Source organism: Mustela nivalis (assembly GCF_964662115.1).
Source record: "Mustela nivalis genome assembly, chromosome: 7".
Taxonomy (NCBI): domain Eukaryota; kingdom Metazoa; phylum Chordata; class Mammalia; order Carnivora; family Mustelidae; genus Mustela; species Mustela nivalis.
The window spans coordinates 46,926,553-46,948,914 of record NC_139026.1 but is presented as its reverse complement, the minus strand read 5'-3'; the positions used below and the strand labels follow the sequence as shown (position 1 = coordinate 46,948,914).

General features: G+C 37.3%; 1 protein-coding gene across 1 annotated transcript; it reads left to right on the top strand.

The window, feature by feature from the left end:
• The first annotated feature begins 721 nt into the window (after nt 1-721).
• On the top strand, nt 722-20,610 carry YEATS4 (YEATS domain containing 4). The gene is made up of 7 exons (XM_082742920.1): nt 722-1,392; nt 4,202-4,321; nt 7,227-7,293; nt 7,406-7,500; nt 12,635-12,727; nt 12,823-12,910; nt 19,951-20,610. Exons 1-7 carry the CDS (start codon nt 1,342-1,344, stop codon nt 20,118-20,120), a joined length of 684 nt encoding a protein of 227 aa, XP_082599046.1. The 5' UTR covers nt 722-1,341; the 3' UTR covers nt 20,121-20,610.
• The last annotated feature ends 1,752 nt before the right edge of the window (nt 20,611-22,362 follow it).

The window sequence follows — 22,362 nt, the reverse complement described above, 5'->3', positions numbered from 1 at the left end:
GTTTTTAAACTGAAAGAAGATTCTCTCTTAAACAGAAGAAAAGGGATGGAAGATACTGAGCAAACCAAAGCTTATGTTTAGGTCTTCGGGTGTGGAGGTTTGTTTTCTCTATGAGATTACATGCAGTCATCTGATAGGAATGAGCGGGTTGATGCCAGAGTTGGAGGTTTGAGACTGGGTAAAATTTTAAAGTAACTAGGGGATAAAAAAGAGCGAGAACTTCTGGCAAGCATCTAAGGCTTCAACTGATTTGATTTCATTAATTTAGTGTATGTAATCTGCGCAGTTTTGGGTGCCACTGAACAGGCAATAGGGGAAGGTTTGTGTCAAGTTATGGACCTTGGAGTATAAATTCAAGAGTGTCAAAGAGAGCAAAGATAGGGGCGCCTGGGTGGCTCAGTGGGTTAAAGCCTCTGCTTTCGGCTCAGGTCATGATCCCAGGGTCCTGGGATGGAGCCCCGCATTGGGCTCTCTGCTCAGCGGGGAACATGCTTCCTCCTCTCTTTCTGCCTGCCTCTCTGCCTACTTGTGATCTCTGTCTGTCAAATAAATAAATAAAATCTTAAAAAAAAAAAAAAAAGAAAGAAAAAGAAAAAAAAAAAAAAGCAAAGATAAAGGGATTAAATAAGAAATAAGCTATTCAACCCCGGAGGTCTGGATGAATACAATGAAAAGCTGTGGGCAGGCGAATAGAGTTGAACTTCATTTCAAAATACTTTTTTTTTTTTTTAATTTATTCAGAGAGAGAGCACAAGCAGGGGGAGAAGCACAGCGAGGGCAGAAGCAGACCCCCGCTGAGCTGGGAACTCAACTTGGCGCCAGATCCCAGAATCTGAAGATCATGATCCAACCAAAAGGCAGACGCTAAACCATCTGAGCCACCTAGGCGCTCCCTAAAATCCTCACTCTTTAGGGATGATGAGGTACTGGCTCCAAAAGCCGACTTCTCGGTTGTTCCGTATCCAAGTTATCCAGCGGGTCCTCACGGTAACAGCACCACTAGGCCTCCAGCGGTTTCCCACCACCGAGGCCCGCCCTCTGCAGAGCCCCGGCCGGGCGCCTGCGCCCTCCGCGCGCCACCTCTTCGCGCCTGCGCACGGTGCCGCCACCGCTCCTTCCGTTGGGCTCTTCACCGCGCGGGACTAAACGCGCTTCCGGGACGCTACCCGCCGCGAGGAGTTGGCCGTTCCTCAGCGCCCCGAGCCCCGGAGACTCGCCCTCACTCCGCCAGAGGCCATCCGCCTGGGCCCGCACAGGAGGAGCGGGGCCTCTGAGGGGAGCGGCGACCCCGCCGGCCCCGGTCTATTTCCCTGGCGGCGGCGGCTTCTTCCGTAGGACAATATGTTCAAGAGAATGGCCGAATTTGGGCCTGACTCCGGCGGGAGAGTGAAGGTCAGTGCCCCGCACGCGCCTCCCCTCCGGGAGTGGCTCTCAGGTCCTGGCTCCGCCCTGCGCTGCGTGGGGAGGGCGCGGTGGCTTCCCTCCTCGCGCCTTCTCAGCCCGGGTTCCAAACAGTGGTTTCTAGACTGAGAGCCTGTCAGAGCCGCTGCGGGGGAAATCAGGGTGACTTTTGGCCGCGATTTGACCGCCTCTCAACCCCTTTCCCTCCCCCGCCCCAAAAGCCGGTGGTGGCTCGGGGGAGACTTGGACGCTGTTGCCGAGGAAAAGAGCTACGTTGATTGAGGCCTTGGTGCCCCTTCTGCCAGCCCAGGTCACCGGTAAACTGGGGGTGCCATCCCCCGATGGTGAGGGTAGTAACAGCAGACACTGGATGCTGCGCGTAACCGTGCCAAGCACAGTAGCCAAGCGCCTTACCCGATTCTGTGACTCTGTCCTTGCAGCCGCTTTAGAAAGGCTTGCACACGTAACACGTGCAAGTGCGAGAACTGAAGAACTGCGGGGGGGGTAGAAAAGTTCAGAAAACTTGTCCGAGTCCGTGATGTCCACAACGCCCCAAAGCTTCGGCCAAGATACTAAGCAAGGCACGCAGAGAACAGAACACTGGCCCGCACATAGAGAACATTCAGTCAGTGTGAGTTTTTTGTTGTGAAAGTTGTTAACGTGGAGCCTAACGTAATGTTTGACACTGACACATTTCCCTCCCACTTTCCTACATCCCCTGGCACATGAGTTTTTAAGGCAGGGCTTTCGAGTTCTTGATAGAACACCTATTTTTACGCCTTCTGATTTTATATTTACTGCAGAAAGGAAATTTAAAAAAATCACGCGCATTTGCACCAATCTAGTTACTCTTATCAGTGTCACACTGTTTTTACATAATTTTGACTCTCTGTGTATACAGCTGTTATGCACAGTGCTTTAATACCACATGCAAAGTAGAAGTTTTTGGAAAATTTCCGAAACTATACCAAAATTTAATAGAATGGAAAAGATGTCAGGTAAAATTTATACTACCAGAAACTTAATAAATATATATCTTGCCCAAGCTTTGGGCAAGGTTTTGGACTGATAGGAAAGGGGTTGGGACATTAGCTTTTGGAGAACTTGCGGAACTTTGTCTACTTGTAATTGTGTAAGGTTCAAAAAGTTAAGTCCACAGTGATTTGAGAAAATTAGGCTTGTAATCTTCAAATGCTTTTCCACCAAAAACGTGTGCGAGTTAGTCATGTAAAGCTTTAAAGTTCGGGATTTCTCATTCTTTTTTTTCTTTAAAGATTTTACTTATTTATTTGAGAGAGAGAGCATTAAGTGGAGAAGGTCAGTGGGACAAAGAGACTTCCTGTCAAGCAGGGAGCCCAATGCGGGACTCGATCCCACTCCAGGATCATGACCTGAGCCGAAGGCAGTCGCTTAACCAACTGAGCCATCCAGGCGCCCCCGGGATTTCTCATTCTTGATTATTATGTGGTTTTGTAGGCATTTTTTTCCAATTTAGATTAATTTCCTTCAGCGAGAAAGGCTTTTGACAGATGAACCCCGTTTGCATCATGTGAGGAAATCCACTCAGCAACACGTCATAGCTGCAGGATCTCTTATCCATTCCCCACACCAGTGCTTTTTATGCTCATTTATTCCTTCTTTCCTCATTATCCTTATGCCTTGAACGTGATGCCCCTTCTGTTGTTGCTACAAGTGTCAAGTAGCACTTACTGTGATTATTTAAATTCTCATACAAACTGCTTGCTTTCTTCTGAACTAACTTGAGGCTAATAGGGATTGGATTTGTAAATTTTCCAACCAAAATGGAAAGTTTTTCCATTTGTTCACTGCTTTTCCTCTCTTATAAGTTGTTGAATACATTGGCACAGCACTTCTAATATGTGGTATGTATATCTTGCTCTTTGATGTTCAGATACATTTTTACTGTTGAACAATTAGTCTCAAATTTCATGTGCAATATTCAGCATTTTCTCCTCAACTTGAAATTTTTTGTCTCCTTTTCATGATAATCAGGCAACAGTCACCACATCTACACTTACCAGATGTGATGTGAAACATGAACTTACATCTCAGAACTTAATGCATGAGTAATCAATTGAAAAATGTTTGCCCTAATTCTACCTAAAATCCTCTCCCAGACTGCCTTTAATATTTGTACTCTGCTTTGGAAAGCACTGCCGTAAGCTGATAAATCAGGACATTATTAACATCAGGTGATGGCAGTCAATTGGCAGTCTTAATTTAATTCCCAAGGCTTGATTTAAAGTTTGTAAATAAAGAGCCTTTCTTCAAAACAAACAAACAAAAAATCAAAGTATTTTACATAATTTAAATAGACATTTAAAAAATGGGGACATTGGGGCGCCTGGGTGGCTCAGTGGGTTAAGCCGCTGCCTTCGGCTCAGGTCATGATCTCAGGGTCCTGGGATTGAGCCCCACATCGGGCTCTCTGCTCATCGGGGAGCCTGCTTCCTCCTCTCTCTCTGCCTGCCTCTCTGCCTACTTGTGATCTCTCTCTGTCAAATAAATAAATAAAATCTTAAAAAAATAATAAATAAAAATAAATTAAAAATAAAAAATAAATTAAAAATGGGGACACTGTAATTAATCTGGTGTTTAGTTACTTGTGTTAATATGAAGGTAATTGTCTGATACTGATTTGTTGAGAGAAATCCATGTTATAAGCAAACTAGTTATTTAGATTGCTTGCCATTCCTTAAAACAAGTTTTCAGAGCTCTTATTCTGTATATTTGGGTAATGATGCAGTATTAATTTGTGTTGAAATTATTTTTCTTTTAGGGGGTTACTATCGTTAAACCAATAGTTTATGGTAATGTTGCTCGGTATTTTGGAAAGAAAAGAGAAGAGGATGGGCACACGCATCAGTGGACAGTCTATGTAAAACCATATAGAAATGAGGTAGGCACTTGTTTCTCCTGTAACTTTTTTGAAGCTACCGTTTGTTTTTGATTGAAGATAAATTGTAATATTACAGATAACTTTCTGGTTATAAAATTGTCACATTGTAGAAATGTCATCCCCCAGATGTTGAAAGAATAAAGTGAGAGTTGTCTTCACATAACTGTTAGTAGAAATCAATTTTCCAATAATGTTTTCTAACTTAAGTTATGACAACAAGAACCATGCTGTAAACACAGCACATCTTCCAATCATTATGTTTTAAGTTAGCTCACTATTTAATCAGGTGTTTCAGGAAGGGTAGTTCATACTTTTTAGGAACAATTTGGTAATAAGACCATCAGGAAGGTGAAAGACATGAAACTATAATCTGGCTGCTAGTAATTTTGTTTGGCTGCTGAATCTCTAATGCCTGGAATACAGTCAGTACATAGTAGGTATTCGGCAAATATTCATCCAATGAATATATTCATTGGATGAATATTTGCCGATTTAAAGTTCACACAAAAATTTGTATGTGAATGTTTGTAGCAGGAGCATTCATAATAGCCAAAAAATAGAAACTAAGTATCTTTCAGCTGATGAATGGATAAGTAAAATGTGTTATATCCATACAACAGAATATTACTAGGCAGGAAGAAAAGTACTGAAATGTGCTGCTACCACATGGAGTAAATTTAGAAACATTATGGTAAGTGAAAGAAGCCAAACCAAAAGTTGCATATTGCATGATTCCATTTTTATAAAATGTCCAGAATAGGGCGCCTAGGTGGCTCAGTTGGTTAAGCAACTGCCTTTGGCTCAGGTCTTGATCCTGGAGTTAGGAGATCGAGCCCGATGTCGGGCTCCCAGCTCCATGGGGAGTCTGCTTCTCTTTCTGACCCTCTCCCCTCTTATGCTCTCTCTCACCGTCTTTCTCTCAAATAAATAAAGAAAATCTTTAAAAATAAAATAAAATGTCCAGAATAGGCAAATCCATAGACCCAGAAAATAGATAAGTGGTTGCCAGTGCATGGGTGGAAGAGGGATTTCGGAGTGAGTGCTAATGGGTATAGGGTTTCTTTATGTATGATAAGTACATTATAAAATTGATTGTGGGGATGGTTGTTCAATTCTGAATGTACTGAAAACCATTGAAGAATTACTATAAATGGATGAATTGTGTGGTATATGAATATCTTGATAAAGCTGTTATTTAGAAAGACAAAACAGAAAACCTTCATTGACTGTTGCCCTTAGGATAAAGTTAAAACTATTGTGTTTCACCTAGGTGGCTCAGTCAGTAGAGTTTGTGACTCTTGATCTGGGGTTGTAAGTTCGAGCCCCATGTTGGGAATAGAGATTACATAAAAATAAAATGTTAAAAATAAATAAATAAAATGGTTTTAAAAGGCCTTTCCCAGTTCTGTGCCTGCAGCCCTTGCTGTGTTTCATCAATAATAGATTACTCTCAGTTTCCCAAAGGGACACTCTTAATTAAAATGTCTTCATTTACTCCTTCCCATCTACTCCATTCTTATTGTTCCCTTGGGTCCAAGTTTAAGTGTATTTTCTTCTGAACTACTCTCAGTCTCCAAAAATTAAATTAGATGCCGTTCCTACGAACTTATACCTATTGCTCTCCTAACACAGATTACATTGAAATGGCTGATTTTCCTGTCTTCTCCCTCCCCATGAGGGCAAGAGTCTATTATTTACCTTTGTAGTATCTGGTACCCAGTATCGGTCATTTGTAGAAAAAAACAAAAGAAAATATTGCCCAAAGAATCTTCAAATATGCTTATGAAAAGCTGCCTCAAAAAATGATGACAGTATAATGTTACATGGTCAAAGCAGATGTTAGTATATCATTATGACCCCAATTTTAAAAAATGTAGATAATCATATGAAAAAAATTCGCAAAAGCAACTAAAAAGATTAATGAACACTAGTGTCAAGTGTGACTGATTCAGTTTTGCACTTTCCTATTTTTCTGCAATGAAATTTTTTTTGAAAAAGTCACTTTCCCTAGGAGTATCCCTTTATGTGTCAGAACTACTGAATATGCTTCTGTGCTTCAAAATAAGATTAGGAAAAGGAGTCTTATATCTGATGGTTTTAGGTTACTTAGTTTAGTTGACCTTAGCTTTACATAATATAATTTTATTCTTTAAAGTTGCTTAGTTCTTAGATGTGCTTTAGTTTATATTCTTATTTCTATAAAATATGTTGGAAATGTACTATTATATAAATTTTATATAAAATTTTAAACATTTATATGAATTTTGTTATGTATAATGTATCATATATAATATATATCTTGTATATAAATCATATATAAAATTATTTTAAGTTTATATAAATATAAATTATGTTTCTCTTTTAAAACATTAATATTTATATTTTATATATAAATAAATATAACTTTATTTTATTTATATTTATATATAATTTAATTTTTATATGATTTATAAAATAAATATAAATATTTATATATTTAAAATTTTTTAGAGCATTGTCTGTAGAAATATATAAAAATGGGATTCGCAAAACAAGTAAATTAGGGATATGTATGTTCCTGTGTATTACGTTATGAAAGAATTCAACTCAGGCCTCCTTTGTTTAAAATAAAAACCGAACCTAGGTATAATTCACATTTTTTAGAAAATTATAGATTTCCAGTAGGGATTAAGGGATACACTTGTCGTGTTGACCGCTGGTTGATATATGGAATTGTTCAATCACTATATTATACACCTGAAACTAATAAAATACTGTATGTTAACTATACTGGAATTAAAAGAAAAGAAAATTAGATTCCATAATATTTGAGGGGAAGTATATTTTATGAAATCAGGTACAATGCTCAGTGTATTTTCCTTGTAGTTTTTATATGTAGATAACAGAACTAATTCCTCTATTTTAGGATATGTCAGCATATGTGAAGAAAATCCAATTTAAATTACATGAAAGCTATGGCAATCCTTTAAGAGGTACAGTACAGCTTTTTGATTCATAATATAAAATTTATTTAACAAATTTAAAAAGATGTAGGAGACTGTACCAGTAATTTATAATTTATATATATATTTTTTTTCTCTTCAGTTGTTACTAAACCTCCCTATGAAATTACTGAAACAGGATGGGGTGAATTTGAAATAATCATCAAAATATTTTTCATTGATCCTAATGAGAGACCTGTGAGTAATGATAATCTTTGTAAACATAAAATAGATTTTTGTAATTGTGAAAATGTAACATACTTAATGAATAGTTTGTTATATGTTGACATTTTTATCCAGATACACTTTATGCAAGCTTATAGCATGGTGATTTTGCCATGAGTTAAGGTTTTTCATTTTTATGGGAAGTACCTTTCAAAACTTATTTTTCAATTATAGAAAGAAGGGATATAATGCGAACATTTCTCAGAAAGAAACCATGGAATCATCTGATTACCACAGCAGAAGTTTAAAATTCAGGGCACCTGGGTAGCTCAGTTGTTAAGCATCTGCCTTCGGCTCAGGTCATGATCCCAGGGTCCTGGGATTGAGCCCACATTGGGCTCCCTGCTCAGAGGGAAGCCTTTTTCTCTCTGTGTCCGCCCCCCCCCCCCCCCCCCGCTTGTGTTCCCTTTCTTGCTGTGTCTATCAAATAAGTAAAATCTTCAAAAAAAAAAAAGGTTTAAAACTCATTAACATTATTTGGTTATTAGTAATAAACGAGATGAGTCCATCTGCTGTTCAGAATGAGAGTATCTGGTTTTTTATAGTTAAAACACCTAGCAACAGTGTTTTTTGCTTTTTTAAGTTGCTGTCACTACTAGCAGCTTCATTTTATGCTTGAATTTTAATTTACAACCACTGATTTTTTTTCTTTTGTTCTCTTCTTACCAGATTGTTGCTTTATAATGTAAAAAGTCCCTCAAAACGTTCACTTTGATCCCTCAGCAGTTTTGTGAGGTTGAGGATATCATCATTTTAGAGATGAGGATACTAAGGTTCAGGGATCAAGTCATATACTCAGAAACACAGTTAACTGTGGCAGTTAGTTTTTGAACCTAGTTTATTTGCATTCAGACCTCACATTCTTTGCATTATCTTTCCTTTGAACTAAAACTACTCAGCTTGTTTTGTTTGTAAACCCATGGGGTTACAACTCAGTTATAGCTCCCTCATTCCACTTGTGTGGTTGGTGTTTAACTCCAATTTCAGATCATCACCATTAATTTTCATCTTGATAGATTCAGTGCATTCCTTTAGCACCAAACGTTTACACTTTAATAATCAGATTATTTATAAAAGTGCTTCTAATAGAGCTTCTAATAGGGCTTCTAATAGAGCTATGACCTGGGCCTGTAGTCAGAGAATTAGTTGTTTTTCAGTCGTTGTTTTTCAGAAATTCAAACTCCTAGGCCCCATCCCCTGGAGAGTCTGATTTAGTAGGTTTCTAGAGGGGCCAGTACCCCTCAAAATAACCCATGTGATTTTGGTGCACAGTAAGACTTAGGACCCATAGGTATAGGCCATACTTCTGCTATGCAGGAAGTCCTTTAGGCAGTCTTTCAAATGAGTCTTGTTTGTGCTTGCTGTCTCCAATAGAGAGACTGTTGACTTTGTTATTAAGTGAAAGATCCTGTTCAGTCTGGGGTAGTTATGGTGGTAAGAAAGCTCTAGTTTAGGGCCTCCTGGGTGGCTTAGTGGGTTAAGTAAGCCTCTGCCTTCAGCTCAGGTCATAATCTCAGGGTCCTGGGATTGAGCCCCGCATTGGGCTCTCTGCTCAGCAGGGAGCCTCCTTCTCCCTCTGCCTGCCTCTCTGCCTACTTGTGATCTCTCTCTCTGTCAAATAAATAAAATCTTTTAAAAAAAGAAAAAAGCTCCACCTTGGACTTTTTACCAATAACTAACTATTCATATATTTATTTTCTTTTCTCCTGAATAACATCTATAGCTCATTTAAATGTTTTCCATGTGATAAGGTTTTCAGATGTCCTATCATTCTTTTGTTCTTTTAGAATACTCGCAACAGACACCATATTCTAACTGGCAAGAAATTATTAAATATCCATTACTTGCCAAGATACTGTTCAAGGGGTAGGATACAAAGATGAGATTCTGCTCCTGTCCTTAATGAAAATAGTCTATTAGGAAGGATAGAACCCAGAAATACAGCAGATGTTGAGAGAAGGAAAAGAAATCAGTAATGCTACTAGTGCAGAAACTCTTTTTAACTTTGTAAGATTACTTGAATTCATTTTTACTTTGAGAATGTGTTGCCTTACTTGTCTGTTCTTCATCTGTCCTATCCATCACTCCCAATAGGAAAATACATCTCTGAAAGACATCATTATATCATATAACATTGTTACGAGACAACTCTCAAAACTCTTGGAAAGAGTTTATTGTACTTCCGCAGTGATTAATTTATTGAATAGGTTTCCATATAGATCAACACGGGCCTGAATTTTATCACCCAAAAACTGTCTCATGTTCTTTTAGTATAATGAAACCATTACACTTTTTTAATTGTTGGCTCTTTTTTTTGTTTGTTTGTTTGTTTTTGTTTTAGAGATTTTATTCATTTATAACTGAGAGAGGGAGCACAAGCACAGGGGAGCAGGAGCGGGAGAAGCATGACTCAGGGCTTGATCCCAGGATCCTGGGACTGTGACCTGAGCCAAAGGCAGATAGATGCCTAATGACTGAGCCACCCAGGCATCCCTTTAATTGTTGGCTCTTTTAAAATAAGTCAATGATGTTTTATTTAAAATAATAAAGAAAGACACAGGTAACATGTGATTTATTCCTGTTACCCGGTTATAGATTAAAAATCTATAGATCAAACCATTATATGCAGTCAAATGCTCTACCACTGAGCTATACCCCCTAGATCAAACCATTATAGATTATAGACCAAATCATTATAAAAGGAATGATTGTTCCTAAAACCAAAATGCTGAACTTGTGTTTTTATTCCTAGAAATATCTTTGTGTCTAGTTTAGGCATTTTCATTGATCTTAGAATCTTCAAACACCCCTTAAAATTAGAGACATCTGTCTTGGCATTTTTCATTGTCCACATCTACATGAATGCCTCTAAGTGTCTTAATAATAAATTCAAGGAAGGATAGTTTTATGATGCAGTTTTAAATTATTCATAAACTATAAACAGTATGTACATGGTTTAAAAAAAGATTTTAAAAATAAAAAATACAGGGCGCCTGGGTGGCTCAGTGGGTTAAAGCCTCTGCTTTGGCTTGGGTCATGATCCCAGGGTCCTGGGATCGAGCCCTGCATCAGGCTCTCTGCTCTTCGGGGAGCCTGCTTCTTCCTCTCTCTCTTACTGCCTCTCTGCCTACTTGTGATCTGTCAAATAAATAAATAAAATCTTTAAAAAAATAAATAGGGGCGCCTGGGTGGTTCAGTGGGTTAAAGCCTCTGCCTTCGGCTCAGGTCATGATCCCAGGTCCTGGGGTCGAGCCGCACATTGGGCTCTCTGCTCAGCCAGAAGCCTGCTTCCTCCTCTCTCTCTGCTGCCTCTCTGCCTACTTGTCTGTCTGTCAAATAAATAAATTAAATATTTAAATAAATATATAAAAAAATAATGAAAGTCTCCTGCATGAGTTTCTTAGGGCTGCCATAACAAAGCACCCCAAACTGAGTAGCTAAAAACAACAGGTATTCTCACAGTTCTGGAGGCAAGGTATTGGGCCATTTTCTCTCCAAAACCTCTAGGAAAGGATCCTTTCTGGCATTTTCTAGTTCCTGTAGCCCAGAGGGTTTCTTGGCTCTGGTGGCATAACTAAAATCTTTGCCTCCATTGTCGCCTGGCTCCTCTCCTTCCTTGTCTCTGTGTCTCTTATGAGGACACCAGTCATATTGGGTTAGGGTCTTAGCTAAACTTTATTACATCTGCAAAGACCTATTTCCAAATAAGGTCACATTTACTAGTACTGAGGCTTAGGACTTCGGCATATCTTTTTAAAGGACACAGTTCAACCCATAACCTCTTTCTCCCACCTCTGGCCCCTTCCCTAGGAAAACCACAATGATTGTTTTCTGTTTCTCTAGAAATTAGTCCCATGCATCTCACATATTTGAATCGCCAAGTTTGGATTTTTCAGTTTTCAGCAGTACCTGTCCACCTCGTTATGTGATGACAAATGATCCCTTTTCTTTATTGTTTCAGGCATTTTTCATTTCTCTAGAGGAATTTCTTCAGAAATAATGCCTGAGAAACCTTTAGAGCCATTGCTACTGAAAATATCTTTATTTTGACCTCATACTTGATTGTTTGCGTAAAAACGTCTAAATTTCACAGGAGGATGTGCTGTCTCATGTCTGAGTGATGGGAGAAGGAACGTTAATGGGCCCTGCCACCACACAGCATTCTTGATTTCTGTACTTGTCAACTTTGGGCTTGGAGCCCCTCCGTTTCCGCTGGTTCCATCCTGTAATGCTGCTTTCTGCCTTGAGTTTTCATGTTGTGAATTTCTCTATTACAGTTTGTCCACTTGTGTAGTCTCATCTCCTTTCTGTCTACTTGAGAAACTTGTCAAATTGTCTGCTTTAAATATAGCAATAATGCATGCTTCTTAGAATTATTTAAGCTAACCTTTTGGAAAATTATTTGAGGCCTCTGGATTGGTTTCTGCAACTTTAATATCAACTGTCCTGTTTATTAGCTAGGTTTTATTTTGCTCAAGTAATCACACATTGTGCTGCAAAGCTTTTCCTTTGATGTCTTATTATACCTGTTTTTGTGTCTTTTGAAGACATGTTGGTTCTACCAAAGTGAATTATCATTGACAAACTTGTTTATTATGTTATTTGTTTAATAATATTATAGGTCACCAGAGAAAATATCTTGCCCTCACTGAGCATTTTAGTATTGGTTATTTATTTTGAAAGTGCCAAATCTTTCCTCCCCCTGTAAATTTATAAACTTTAATCTTGGGCAGAATAACTGTAAAATTAATCCCATTTCATTTGTGTAAGTAAAAAGTTAGTATCTCAGTGAACTTCCAGCTTAATTTCTATAGCTGTATTTCATGTTATTTTTCTACATAGTTACTCTGTAGAGATATTTTCAGACATCCATACCTACCCTCTTTAAAACATTCATGTTTGGTAGATGTGGATGGGTAATAATACCTAATAGGAAAATAAAAGTACAGAATTTGAGTAATTTGCCACACAGTAAACTTGTAGTTGAGATAAGATCTTGAATTTGACATGTTAACTAATTCTACTTTCTAATTCAGTTACAGAAATCATGATGTCTCACGATGATGAAAACCATTGCACAGATGTGACATCTATTTTTATTTCACAGGTAACCCTCTATCATTTATTAAAGCTGTTTCAGTCAGACACCAATGCAATGCTGGGAAAAAAGACAGTGGTTTCAGAGTTCTATGATGAAATGGTAAGAGGATTTTATAATGAGAATTTTAAAAGCATTTTAAATTGTAGAACTTTGAAGTTATTGGGCTTTTTTTTTTTTTCATTTTATCCCATTAGATATTTCAAGACCCAACAGCAATGATGCAGCAATTATTAACAACATCTCGCCAGCTAACATTAGGAGCCTATAAGCATGAAACAGAATGTAAGTGCCATGAATTCATAATTAATCCTGAAATATAATGTATTCTATAATGGTGAAAGGATTATGGTTAGTGACTATTAAATTTTTTCTAAGGATATATAAAGATAAATTTTTTATGAGTTAAAAAAATATATGTATTACTATAGAACCTCTAAGAAGGATGCTTTAAATTGTTCACAAATTGTCTCACATTCTCTGAAACACTGTCTTTTATTCCCTAATCACATTTTAGCATAGCTTTCAATTAGTTTTGCTTAACCTGTCAGTCATTTTCTGTTTACTAGTGCTTGCTAATAAAATCTGTGAAGAACCTTGCAGAACATAATTATAGTTGACCCTTGAACAACACCGGGTTTAGAGCTGCTGACCACCCTCCTCTACCCAACCCACAGATGGTCAAAAATCTCTGTAACTGTTCACTTCCCAAACACTGAACTACTAATAGCCTACTCCTGACTGGAAGCCTTATTGATAAACAGTCAGTTAACACATATTTTGTATATTATATATTTTTAGTCTTAAAATAAAATAAGAGAAAAAATGTTAGTCATAAGGGAAATACATTTATAGTACCGTACTTCATTTACTGACCATAAAAAAAAAAAATCCATGTATAAATGGACCCATGCAATTCAAACCCATGTTGTTCAAGGGTCAACTGTATACTTTTGTATATAGTAGTATCCCCTATCCATGATTTTACTTTTCGAGGTTTCAATTACTTATGGTCAACATTGGTGCAGAAGCAGGTGATCCTCTTCCTGACACATTGTCAAATGGTTAGTGGTAGCTTAATGCTGTGTCACAGGGCTTGCGTCGTTCACCTCACTTCATCTTACCACTTAGGTATTTTATCATCTCCTATCATTACAAGAAGGGAGAGTACAGTACAATCAGATACTTAGACCACACCTATGTAACTTTTTATGACAGTATGCTGTTAAAATGATTATATTTTATTAGTCATTGTTAATTTCTTACTGTGCTTAATAAACTTTATCATAGGTCTGTATGCAAAGGAAAAAGCATAATGGATATAGAAATCAGTATTATCCCATGGTTTCAGGCATCTACTGGGGGTCATGGAATATGTTCCTCATGGATAAGGGGGGACTTCTGTACTTTGAACTAGTTTATCTCTCTTTGTTTACCCTATGCCATTTCACATAGTTTCAGATTAATGTTGAGGTGGTGAATACTAGAATGACACGTTGATAATTAGTTATGTGATATTTTCCCTCTAAGCTGACATGGTGTCAGAATCCCTTACACATCTCTCCATACAGCTACTGCCAGTCATTTGCAGTTGGTACTCAAGATGATACCTATTTGCCATTCTTGTGTTAAATTAACATTTATGTCACCATTCATTCAGTTCTTTGATCTTCCATTAATTTGCTTACGGTATATATTGAGCACCAGTTACATACCAGGCATTATTCTAGGTTCTGAAGATAGAGCCGTGTCCAGAGCAGATAAAAATCCTTCCTTCCTAAAGCTTACACGCTACTGAGAGAAAGGCAAACACTAAATTAACAAAACCGTAAAGTGTAAGTTAGTAATTAGGTGATGGGGAGAAAAACAGGAGGGTAGGGAACACTGTTGGTGGAGGTTATAGATCAGGTCAGAGAATACATTTATGAAGCATATTGAAAGTTTATAAAAACATTACTGCTAATAAATTCATGGAGATTTGCTCAAGCACAGTGATCTAGCTATTCATAATAATAATTGCTTCTACAAGGAATAGTTAGAACAATAGTACACACTTAATGAGAATTGACTGTATAGTAGATAAGTGTTTTACATTTCTGAACTTCTTGAATTATGGGTATAACAACCCTAGGAAGAAGATGCTACTATTAGCCCTGCTCTGTGGGATAAAGGCCCTAGTGCATAGTGAGACTTAATGACTTGTTTCAAATCACCCAACAGAGCCAGGATTTAACCTGAATCCATGCTGTTCTGTTTGTTCTATCAATAAGTTATTTTATCTCTGTGTAAAAGCCTTATAATCTGTGTTTCTAACCAGTAAGTTATATTGGCTTTGTAAAAATAATAGTCCTCTTTAGATTGGCTTACTCTAAATTGAGGCTTAATTTAGAAGTTTAAAATAAATTATTCTTATAAATTTATAAATTTTTATAAGCATTTAATATATAGGAAATAGAAAACTGAAATAAACTAAAAGAAGTTTTTAAATGTTTTTCCTTACAATCCTCATTGCGAATTAGGTCTTCCTCCAGATACATCATGCCCTTCACAGTCTTACGATTGGTCAGAAAATAAAGTGTAATGACTAAACCAAACAACAAGAATCTCTGTCTATAGTGTATGCTGTCCTTTTGACAAATAAGTAGGATCAGGTCTTCCTGGCTAGATTTAAAACTACCTGTTAACTGTTGTAATGACTGCTTGTTGTTTCCCAAATTTGTATGTGCTGTTTCCAGGGCCTGAGATGTCTATTTCATCCATCTAATTCCTTTCTCATTCTTTAAAACTTAGCTCGATTTTACTGCTGCCAAGAAGTCTTCCTTGATACACACACCCTTTCACACTGGTATGAATCCAGTCTGCTCTCATAGCTCCCTCTGACACTGTACAGCATTTTCCTTTCTTATCTATTGTCTACCTCACCCCAGCATCTAACAAAGTGCCTTTCACTCAGAATATGTTTTTTGTTTGATGTGGAGAGAGAGGGAGCAAGGGAATAAAAGTTGTGTAATAAAAAAGCACTCTAAACAAAGTCTAAGGACAGATAAGCCATGAAAAAGTAATGTGTTCCTATCACAAATGACTAGTTTCTTTAATATATGAAGAGCTCCTGCACATCAGTAAGAAGGGCCAATAATTAAAAAGCTTGTGCCCAGCAGAAGAAACCACCAACAGAATGAAAAGGCAACATACTGAATGGAAGAAGATATTTACAAAGTATATATCTGTTAAAGGGATAATATTCAAAATGTGTAAAGAACTCCTACAACTCAATAGCAAAAAAAGGAAACAATGTAGTTTAAAAATGAGCAGGATCTGAATTGATATTTTTCCAAAGAAGACATACAGGTGGCCAACAGGTACATGAAAAGGTGCCCAATGTGACTAATCTTTGGGAAATGCAGCTTAAAATTGCAATGAGGTATGACTTCACACCTGTTAGAATGGCTATTTGCTAAAGGACAAGAACTAACAAATGTTGGCATGTGGAGGAAATGGAACCCTGATGCACTGTTGGTGGGCATGTAAATTGGTGCAGCTGCTCCAGAACACAGCATAGAGGTTCCTAAAAAAATTAAAAATAGAACTACCATATAATCCAGCAGTTTCACTTCTGGATATTTATCTGAAGAAAACAGAAATGCTAACTTTGAAATTAAGGAGAGATAGATACTTCTATGTTCATTACAGTGTTATTTACAATAGCCAAGAAACGAAAACAACCTAAGTGTCTATTGATGAACGAACAAAGAAAATGTGATACATATATGCAATGGAATATTATTATTCAGCCATTAAAAAGAAGGAAATCATGCCATGTATGACAACATGGATGGACCTTGAGGCACTATGCTAATAAGTCAGAGAAAGACAAATGCTAAATGATCTTATTTACATGGGGAATCTTAAAAACAAAAACAACTGGGGCACCTGAGTGGCTCAGTTGATGAAGCGTTGACAGGATTTTGGCACAGGTCATGATCTCAGAGTCTTGAGCTTTGCACCCAGCAGGAGTCTGCTTCTCTGCCTCTCCCTCTGCCCCTCCTCCTGCTCACACATGCACACGCTCTCTCTAAAATAAATCTTAAAAAAAAAAAAAGCTCATAGATAGAGAACAGATTGATGGTTGTCAGAGGTGGGGGTGGGAGGGTGGTGAAAAAGCTGAAGGGGGTCAAAAGGCACAAACTTCCAGTTCTAAATAAGTCATGGGGATGTAATGTACAGCATGGAGACTGTAGTTAGCAATACTGATTGCATATTTGAAAGTTGCTAAGAGATCTTAAAAGTTCTCATCACAGGAAAAAAATTCGTAACTATGATGACAGATGTTAGACTTAACTGTGATGTTCATTTTGCAGTATATACAAATGTAGAATCATTATGTTGTACACCTGAAACTAATATGTCACTTATACCTCAGTTTTTTAAGAAGGCCAAATAATGTGCTAGAAAAATTAGCAAAGGCGGGCACCTGAGTGGCTTAGTCAGTCAAGCATCTGCCTTTGGCCTGGTTGTGATCTCAGGGTCCTGGGATCAAGCCCCATATCAGGCTCCCTGCTCAGTGGTTGGTCTGCTTCTCCTTCTCCCTCTGCTCCTGCTCATGTGCTCTCCCTCTCAAATAAATAAATAAAATCTTTTTTAAAAAGAAAAGAAAAAAATAGCAAAGGAAAGAAAGACAATCCATACAAAGGGAAGGAGAAATGTCTCTCCTAAACATAAAAAGATTGGCCCACTTCAGTAGGAAAAAGAGAAAGGCAAATTAAATATACCCTGAAATACCCTTTTTAACCTTTCAGGGTAACTGAGACCAAGAGTTTGATACAGTAGGGAAACAGACATAACGCTACATATATCCCAACAATTGTACTTACAGGTATTTGTCCTACAAGTGTACTCATTATTCCACAAATATACTGAAATAATTATAGCATATACCATAGCATTGTTTATGAAAGAAAGAATGGAAATACTCAGTGTATATCAAAGGAGACAGATTAATGAGTTATGTATGTCCATTAGGTGAAGTCACCTGCAGCCATGAAAAGAATGAGACAGCTGTAGGATATGGAATGGGCTTTCAGACATAATATTAAGTGAAGAAGCAAGATACAGAGCAGTGTGTAGATGGTATGATACCACTTGTTTTGGGGGGTAAGAAGAAATCACACTTAGATGTGTTCTTGTCTATGAACAAACTATTTCTGGAAAGATACCAAAGAATCCCCAAACTGATTATCTCTGGGAAGAAACACTGATTGGTGTTTCTGGTGGGGGTCAATGGGGGGCAGAGGTAGAAAGAGACATTTTTTCATTATCTACATTTACAGCCTTTTAATCTTGTATCATATATAGGTACTCCTATTTTCAAAAATAATTTTCAAAGTTAAAAGCAGTGAAAAATTACAAAGAAAAATAAGAATTGTTTTGGCAATATAAAATTTTACCTGTATTATAAAATACATCATAAAAAGAAAGTCACTGACCATAAACAAAATAAATATTATTGAATGTTTTTAATGTTCTAGATGCTTTAAATTTATTACTTAATCCTCAGAAATTCTCTGAAAAATACAGTTTGAACTGTACCAAATAGAAACTAGATTGAGGGAGACTTGGGAAGTATCAGCACTTAGCTAATAAGGGGCCAAGGTTGTATTTGAACTGAAGTCTTTCTGATTTCAAAGGGTTACCTCCCACACACACCAAACCATGCTGCTTCCAAATAGTGATCTTATCAAAAGTACAGCTGTGGGGACGCCTGGGTGGTTCAGTGGGTTAAAGCCTCTGCCTTCAGCTCAGGTCATGATCTCAGGGTCCTTCGATCAAGCCCCGCACAGGCTCTCTGCTCAGCGGGGAGCCTGTTTCCCCCCTCTCTCTGCCTGCCTCTCTGCCCACTTGTGATCTCTGTCTGTCAAATAAATAAATAAAACCTTTAAAAAAAAAAAAGTACAACTGTGCTTTCATAGTCATCAGCAGCAATTACCTGAAATGTCCACAAGAGGGAAATGCTGGACAAAAAGTAGGCATTTTTCTTTGTAAAACATAATAATACGCTATCCAAATGGAATATTTAAGTAGTTGTGTCCTATTTTGCAGTAATGATATTTTCTTTAGTAATTTGTTATGTGACCAGCTAGAATATTTTAAATATCATTTAGTGTTTCTCTGTCATAATTGTAGTTCGGAAGGCATTTTATGTACCTGACAGTATTCTAGATACTTTATGTACATTAATTCATTAAAAAAAATTTTTTTTCATTTAAAATTTTTGAATAAAGTATTCATATGAACTAAAAATGAAAGTTTACAGGTCTGCTTACTAAGATGCTAAGTCCTCTTTACTTGCTGGTCATTAATACCAGTAGGAGTCATTCCACAAGCACCAAGAAAATAGAAAACTCAACTAAGAGCACATTATCTCCAGAACTTCTGTAAAACCATTAAGACTAGTTTGGGGGGAAAGAAATAGGTCATAATATATACTAAATGAGACAATTAAAACTAGAAGTTAAAAAAATATTAAAAATCCTTTTCAAATAATATGAGGTATTTGTTGTAGTCTCATTATAATATATCTCATCATAATGTAATGAGAAATGATCATAGAAATAATAAACTTAGAGTGGCACAGCTAGTAAATAGTACAGCTGGAATTTAGACCTAAGTAGTTATTGCTATTAAAAATAATAATAATAATAATAATAAAATATATATATATATATATGGGGTTTGGGTGCCTGGGTGGCTCAATTGGTTGGGTGACTGCCTTCAGCTCAGGTCATGATCTTGGGGTCCCAGGATCAAGTCCCACTTTGGGCTCCCTGCTCAGCGGGGAACCTGCTTCTCCCTCTGACCCTCCCCCCTTTCGTTCTCTCTCTCATTCAAATAAGTAAATAAAACCTTTTTTTTTTTTTAATAGGGGTTGGTTTTACCAGCATGATTTTATGTAAGCTTTACTGTACATACATTTAAGAACACTGTATTTAGTTATCTCTTCTTATTGGCTGGATGTCTCTTGGATTATATCCCACCTTATTTCCAAATTAATATGTATGTGGAGAGAAAAACAAGGACATTGTCTTAACGTCTTAATTGTGAAATAAAATGTGAGTGATCAGAATTTCATTCTCAGTTGTAGAAAGTGTCTCAGATTCTCTTGGGAGAGTTTAAGACTTTCTACTCCCCTCCCTATATTTAGTGTATCTTAAGTTGTTTATATATCATCATGGAAACTGACCTAAGGAAATGCCATATTTATTACTCTCTGACATACCTTAGACATGTGAGAAAAATGAAAATGTTCAATAAAAATGTGTTTTCCTCAGTTGCAGAACTTGAAGTGAAAACCAGAGAAAAATTAGAAGCTGCGAAAAAAAAAACAAGCTTTGAAATTGCAGAGCTTAAGGAGAGATTAAAGGCAAGTCGTGAAACTATAAATTGTTTAAAAAATGAAATCAGGAAACTTGAAGAAGATGATCAAACAAAAGACATATAAATAGTTCTAAGAGAACTTGCTAGTAAGCTAAGCTGAAAATATGATGGACTTTAAGGGAGAGATGGACTGCAAATGCCATGGTGTTTCTTAGAGAAACGACACATGTAGGTGTTGACCACAGATTTCCCAGCAATGGGGTCAAAGGATTTGTACTTTTCAAGCAATCTTTAAGGTGAAATAGATGTGGGTAATAAGAATGAATGCTGGATAGGCATTTATCAGCCCATTTTGGGGTAACTCTAATGATGTTAAGCACAATTTAAAAAAAATTTTTGCATTGTATATATAGTTTATCCTTTTGACAGGCATCACAATTTCATAATAAAGTATAAGTTGTACAAATTTTGTACTTTCCTGGTAGAAATAGATGGTAAATTAACATGTGTATTTAATTTTTTAAGTTCTTACCTGTTCCCATCCTAACTCTTTTGTATCGGTTGTACCCACTGCCCAGTAAGTACTCAATAAATAGACATCTGTAGTTTACAGATCTTGTGTCTGCCTCTGGTTGTGTTTCCTCCTCTTTGATGAACCACCTGTATGTAGCTCTCATTACAATTAATGTATATCTCCCATTATACTGTAACTGCACATCTCTTACTGGCACTCACTGTAGCATAGACATGGCAAAGATCATATTTTGAGTATTGTTCTACCTCAGTACCACAGTATCATTTGTTTTCATGTAGAAAAATGTTTAATCCCTCATATATTTTCCAAAGCTGCTATGTATCAGCTTCATATATGACCCATAATTTCTCTACTTTCTCCTTAGCCTCCTGTTCAAATCCACATAGTAAGCCCTATACTTTTGGACTCATCTGATTGGAACCTGTAGTAGTGCTTAAGGCCACATAGGCTGATCTTTCTAGGCAACCCAGGGACAACAATAGGTAGAAAAGTAATTTGGGAAACCTGTAACAATATTAGTTAATGGCAACCATGCCTTTACCTAATATAAGGATTCTGTATTCTCTGTATTTATCTCCTCTAGCACTTGATGCTTTTTATCTGCCCCTAGGTTAGTTACTTTGAGTATTTACTTTGTTGCTTTATTTTTTAAGTTGGGGCAGTTTTTAACGAGCATTATGAGGTTGTGGTCTTAAAATTTCTGCCAGGCCCTGTGGGATTGGAAGTGGCACTTCTTGTGACAGACCTCATTATCTTTCCTCTACCTCCAATCCAATGCCTACAGTATAGGGTGGGGCCTGGGGGTTGACCAGAAAAACTGCAATAGGGAAAAGTCCCATTCTACTTGAGGGACCCTGACAGAGGGGAGATTACCTCTCCATCATTCTAGTCAGATTAGCCCCCAAGAATGTGTTGGTTCATGGAGGCAGTTCTGACTTTAGACATGAATGAGTACAGAGTCCAAAATAGGTCATTATGGCTCAGTCTTACCCTCCAACAGTTCTTTAATCTAAGTAGGATCTCTCTAGAGTATGCATAGAGCTCTTATAACTCAGGGTCATTCAATTTTAAAATGGTCAAAGGATTGAATAGACATTTCTTCAAGGAAATACAAATAGCCACCAAGCAAATGAGATGCTCAACATCATTAGTTATTAAAAAATGCAAATCATGGGTTCCTGGGTGGTTCAGTCATAAATGTCTGCCTTTGACTCAGGTCATGATCATGGGGTCCTGGGATCGATTCCCATGTCGGGCTCTCTGCTAAGTGGGAGGGATTTGCGTGTTTTCTCTCTCCCACTCCCCCTGCTTATGTTTCCTCTCGCTGTGTCTCTCTGTCAAATAAATAATTAAAAAATTAAATTTAAAAAATGCAAATCAGAACCACAATGAGATACCATTTTTATACCAACCAGGCATCTATAATTGTGAACAAAACAAGACAAAAAAGTTGGTGAGGATGTGGAGAAATTGGAATTCTCATACATTGCTAATGGGAATATAAAAAAGTGTAGCCACTTAAGAAAACAATTTGGCGGGTGCCTGGGTGGCTCAGTGGGTTAAGCCGCTGCCTTCGGCTTAGGTCATGATCCCAGGGTCCTGGGATCGAGTCCCACATCAGGCTCTCTGCTCAGCGGGGAGCCTGCTTCCCTCTCTCTCTCTCTCTGCCTGCCTCTCTGTCTACTTGTGATCTCTCTCTGTAAAATAAATAAATAAAATATTTTTTAAAAAAAGAAAGAAAGAAAACAATTTGGCAATTCCTCAAAAAGTTAAGCTTGGTTATGCTAATGATCCAGTAATTCTGCTAGGTGTGTACCCAAGAGAAATGAAA

Bases quoted from the DNA above. Each gene is read 5' to 3' on its own strand.
- YEATS4 (XM_082742920.1), top strand. From the start codon at position 1,342: ATGTTCAAGAGAATGGCCGAATTTGGGCCTGACTCCGGCGGGAGAGTG. The intron at 7,501-12,634 runs GTGAGTAATGAT...TTTATTTCACAG, and splicing joins TTGATCCTAATGAGAGACCT to GTAACCCTCTATCATTTATT. The intron at 12,728-12,822 runs GTAAGAGGATTT...TTATCCCATTAG, and splicing joins CAGAGTTCTATGATGAAATG to ATATTTCAAGACCCAACAGC.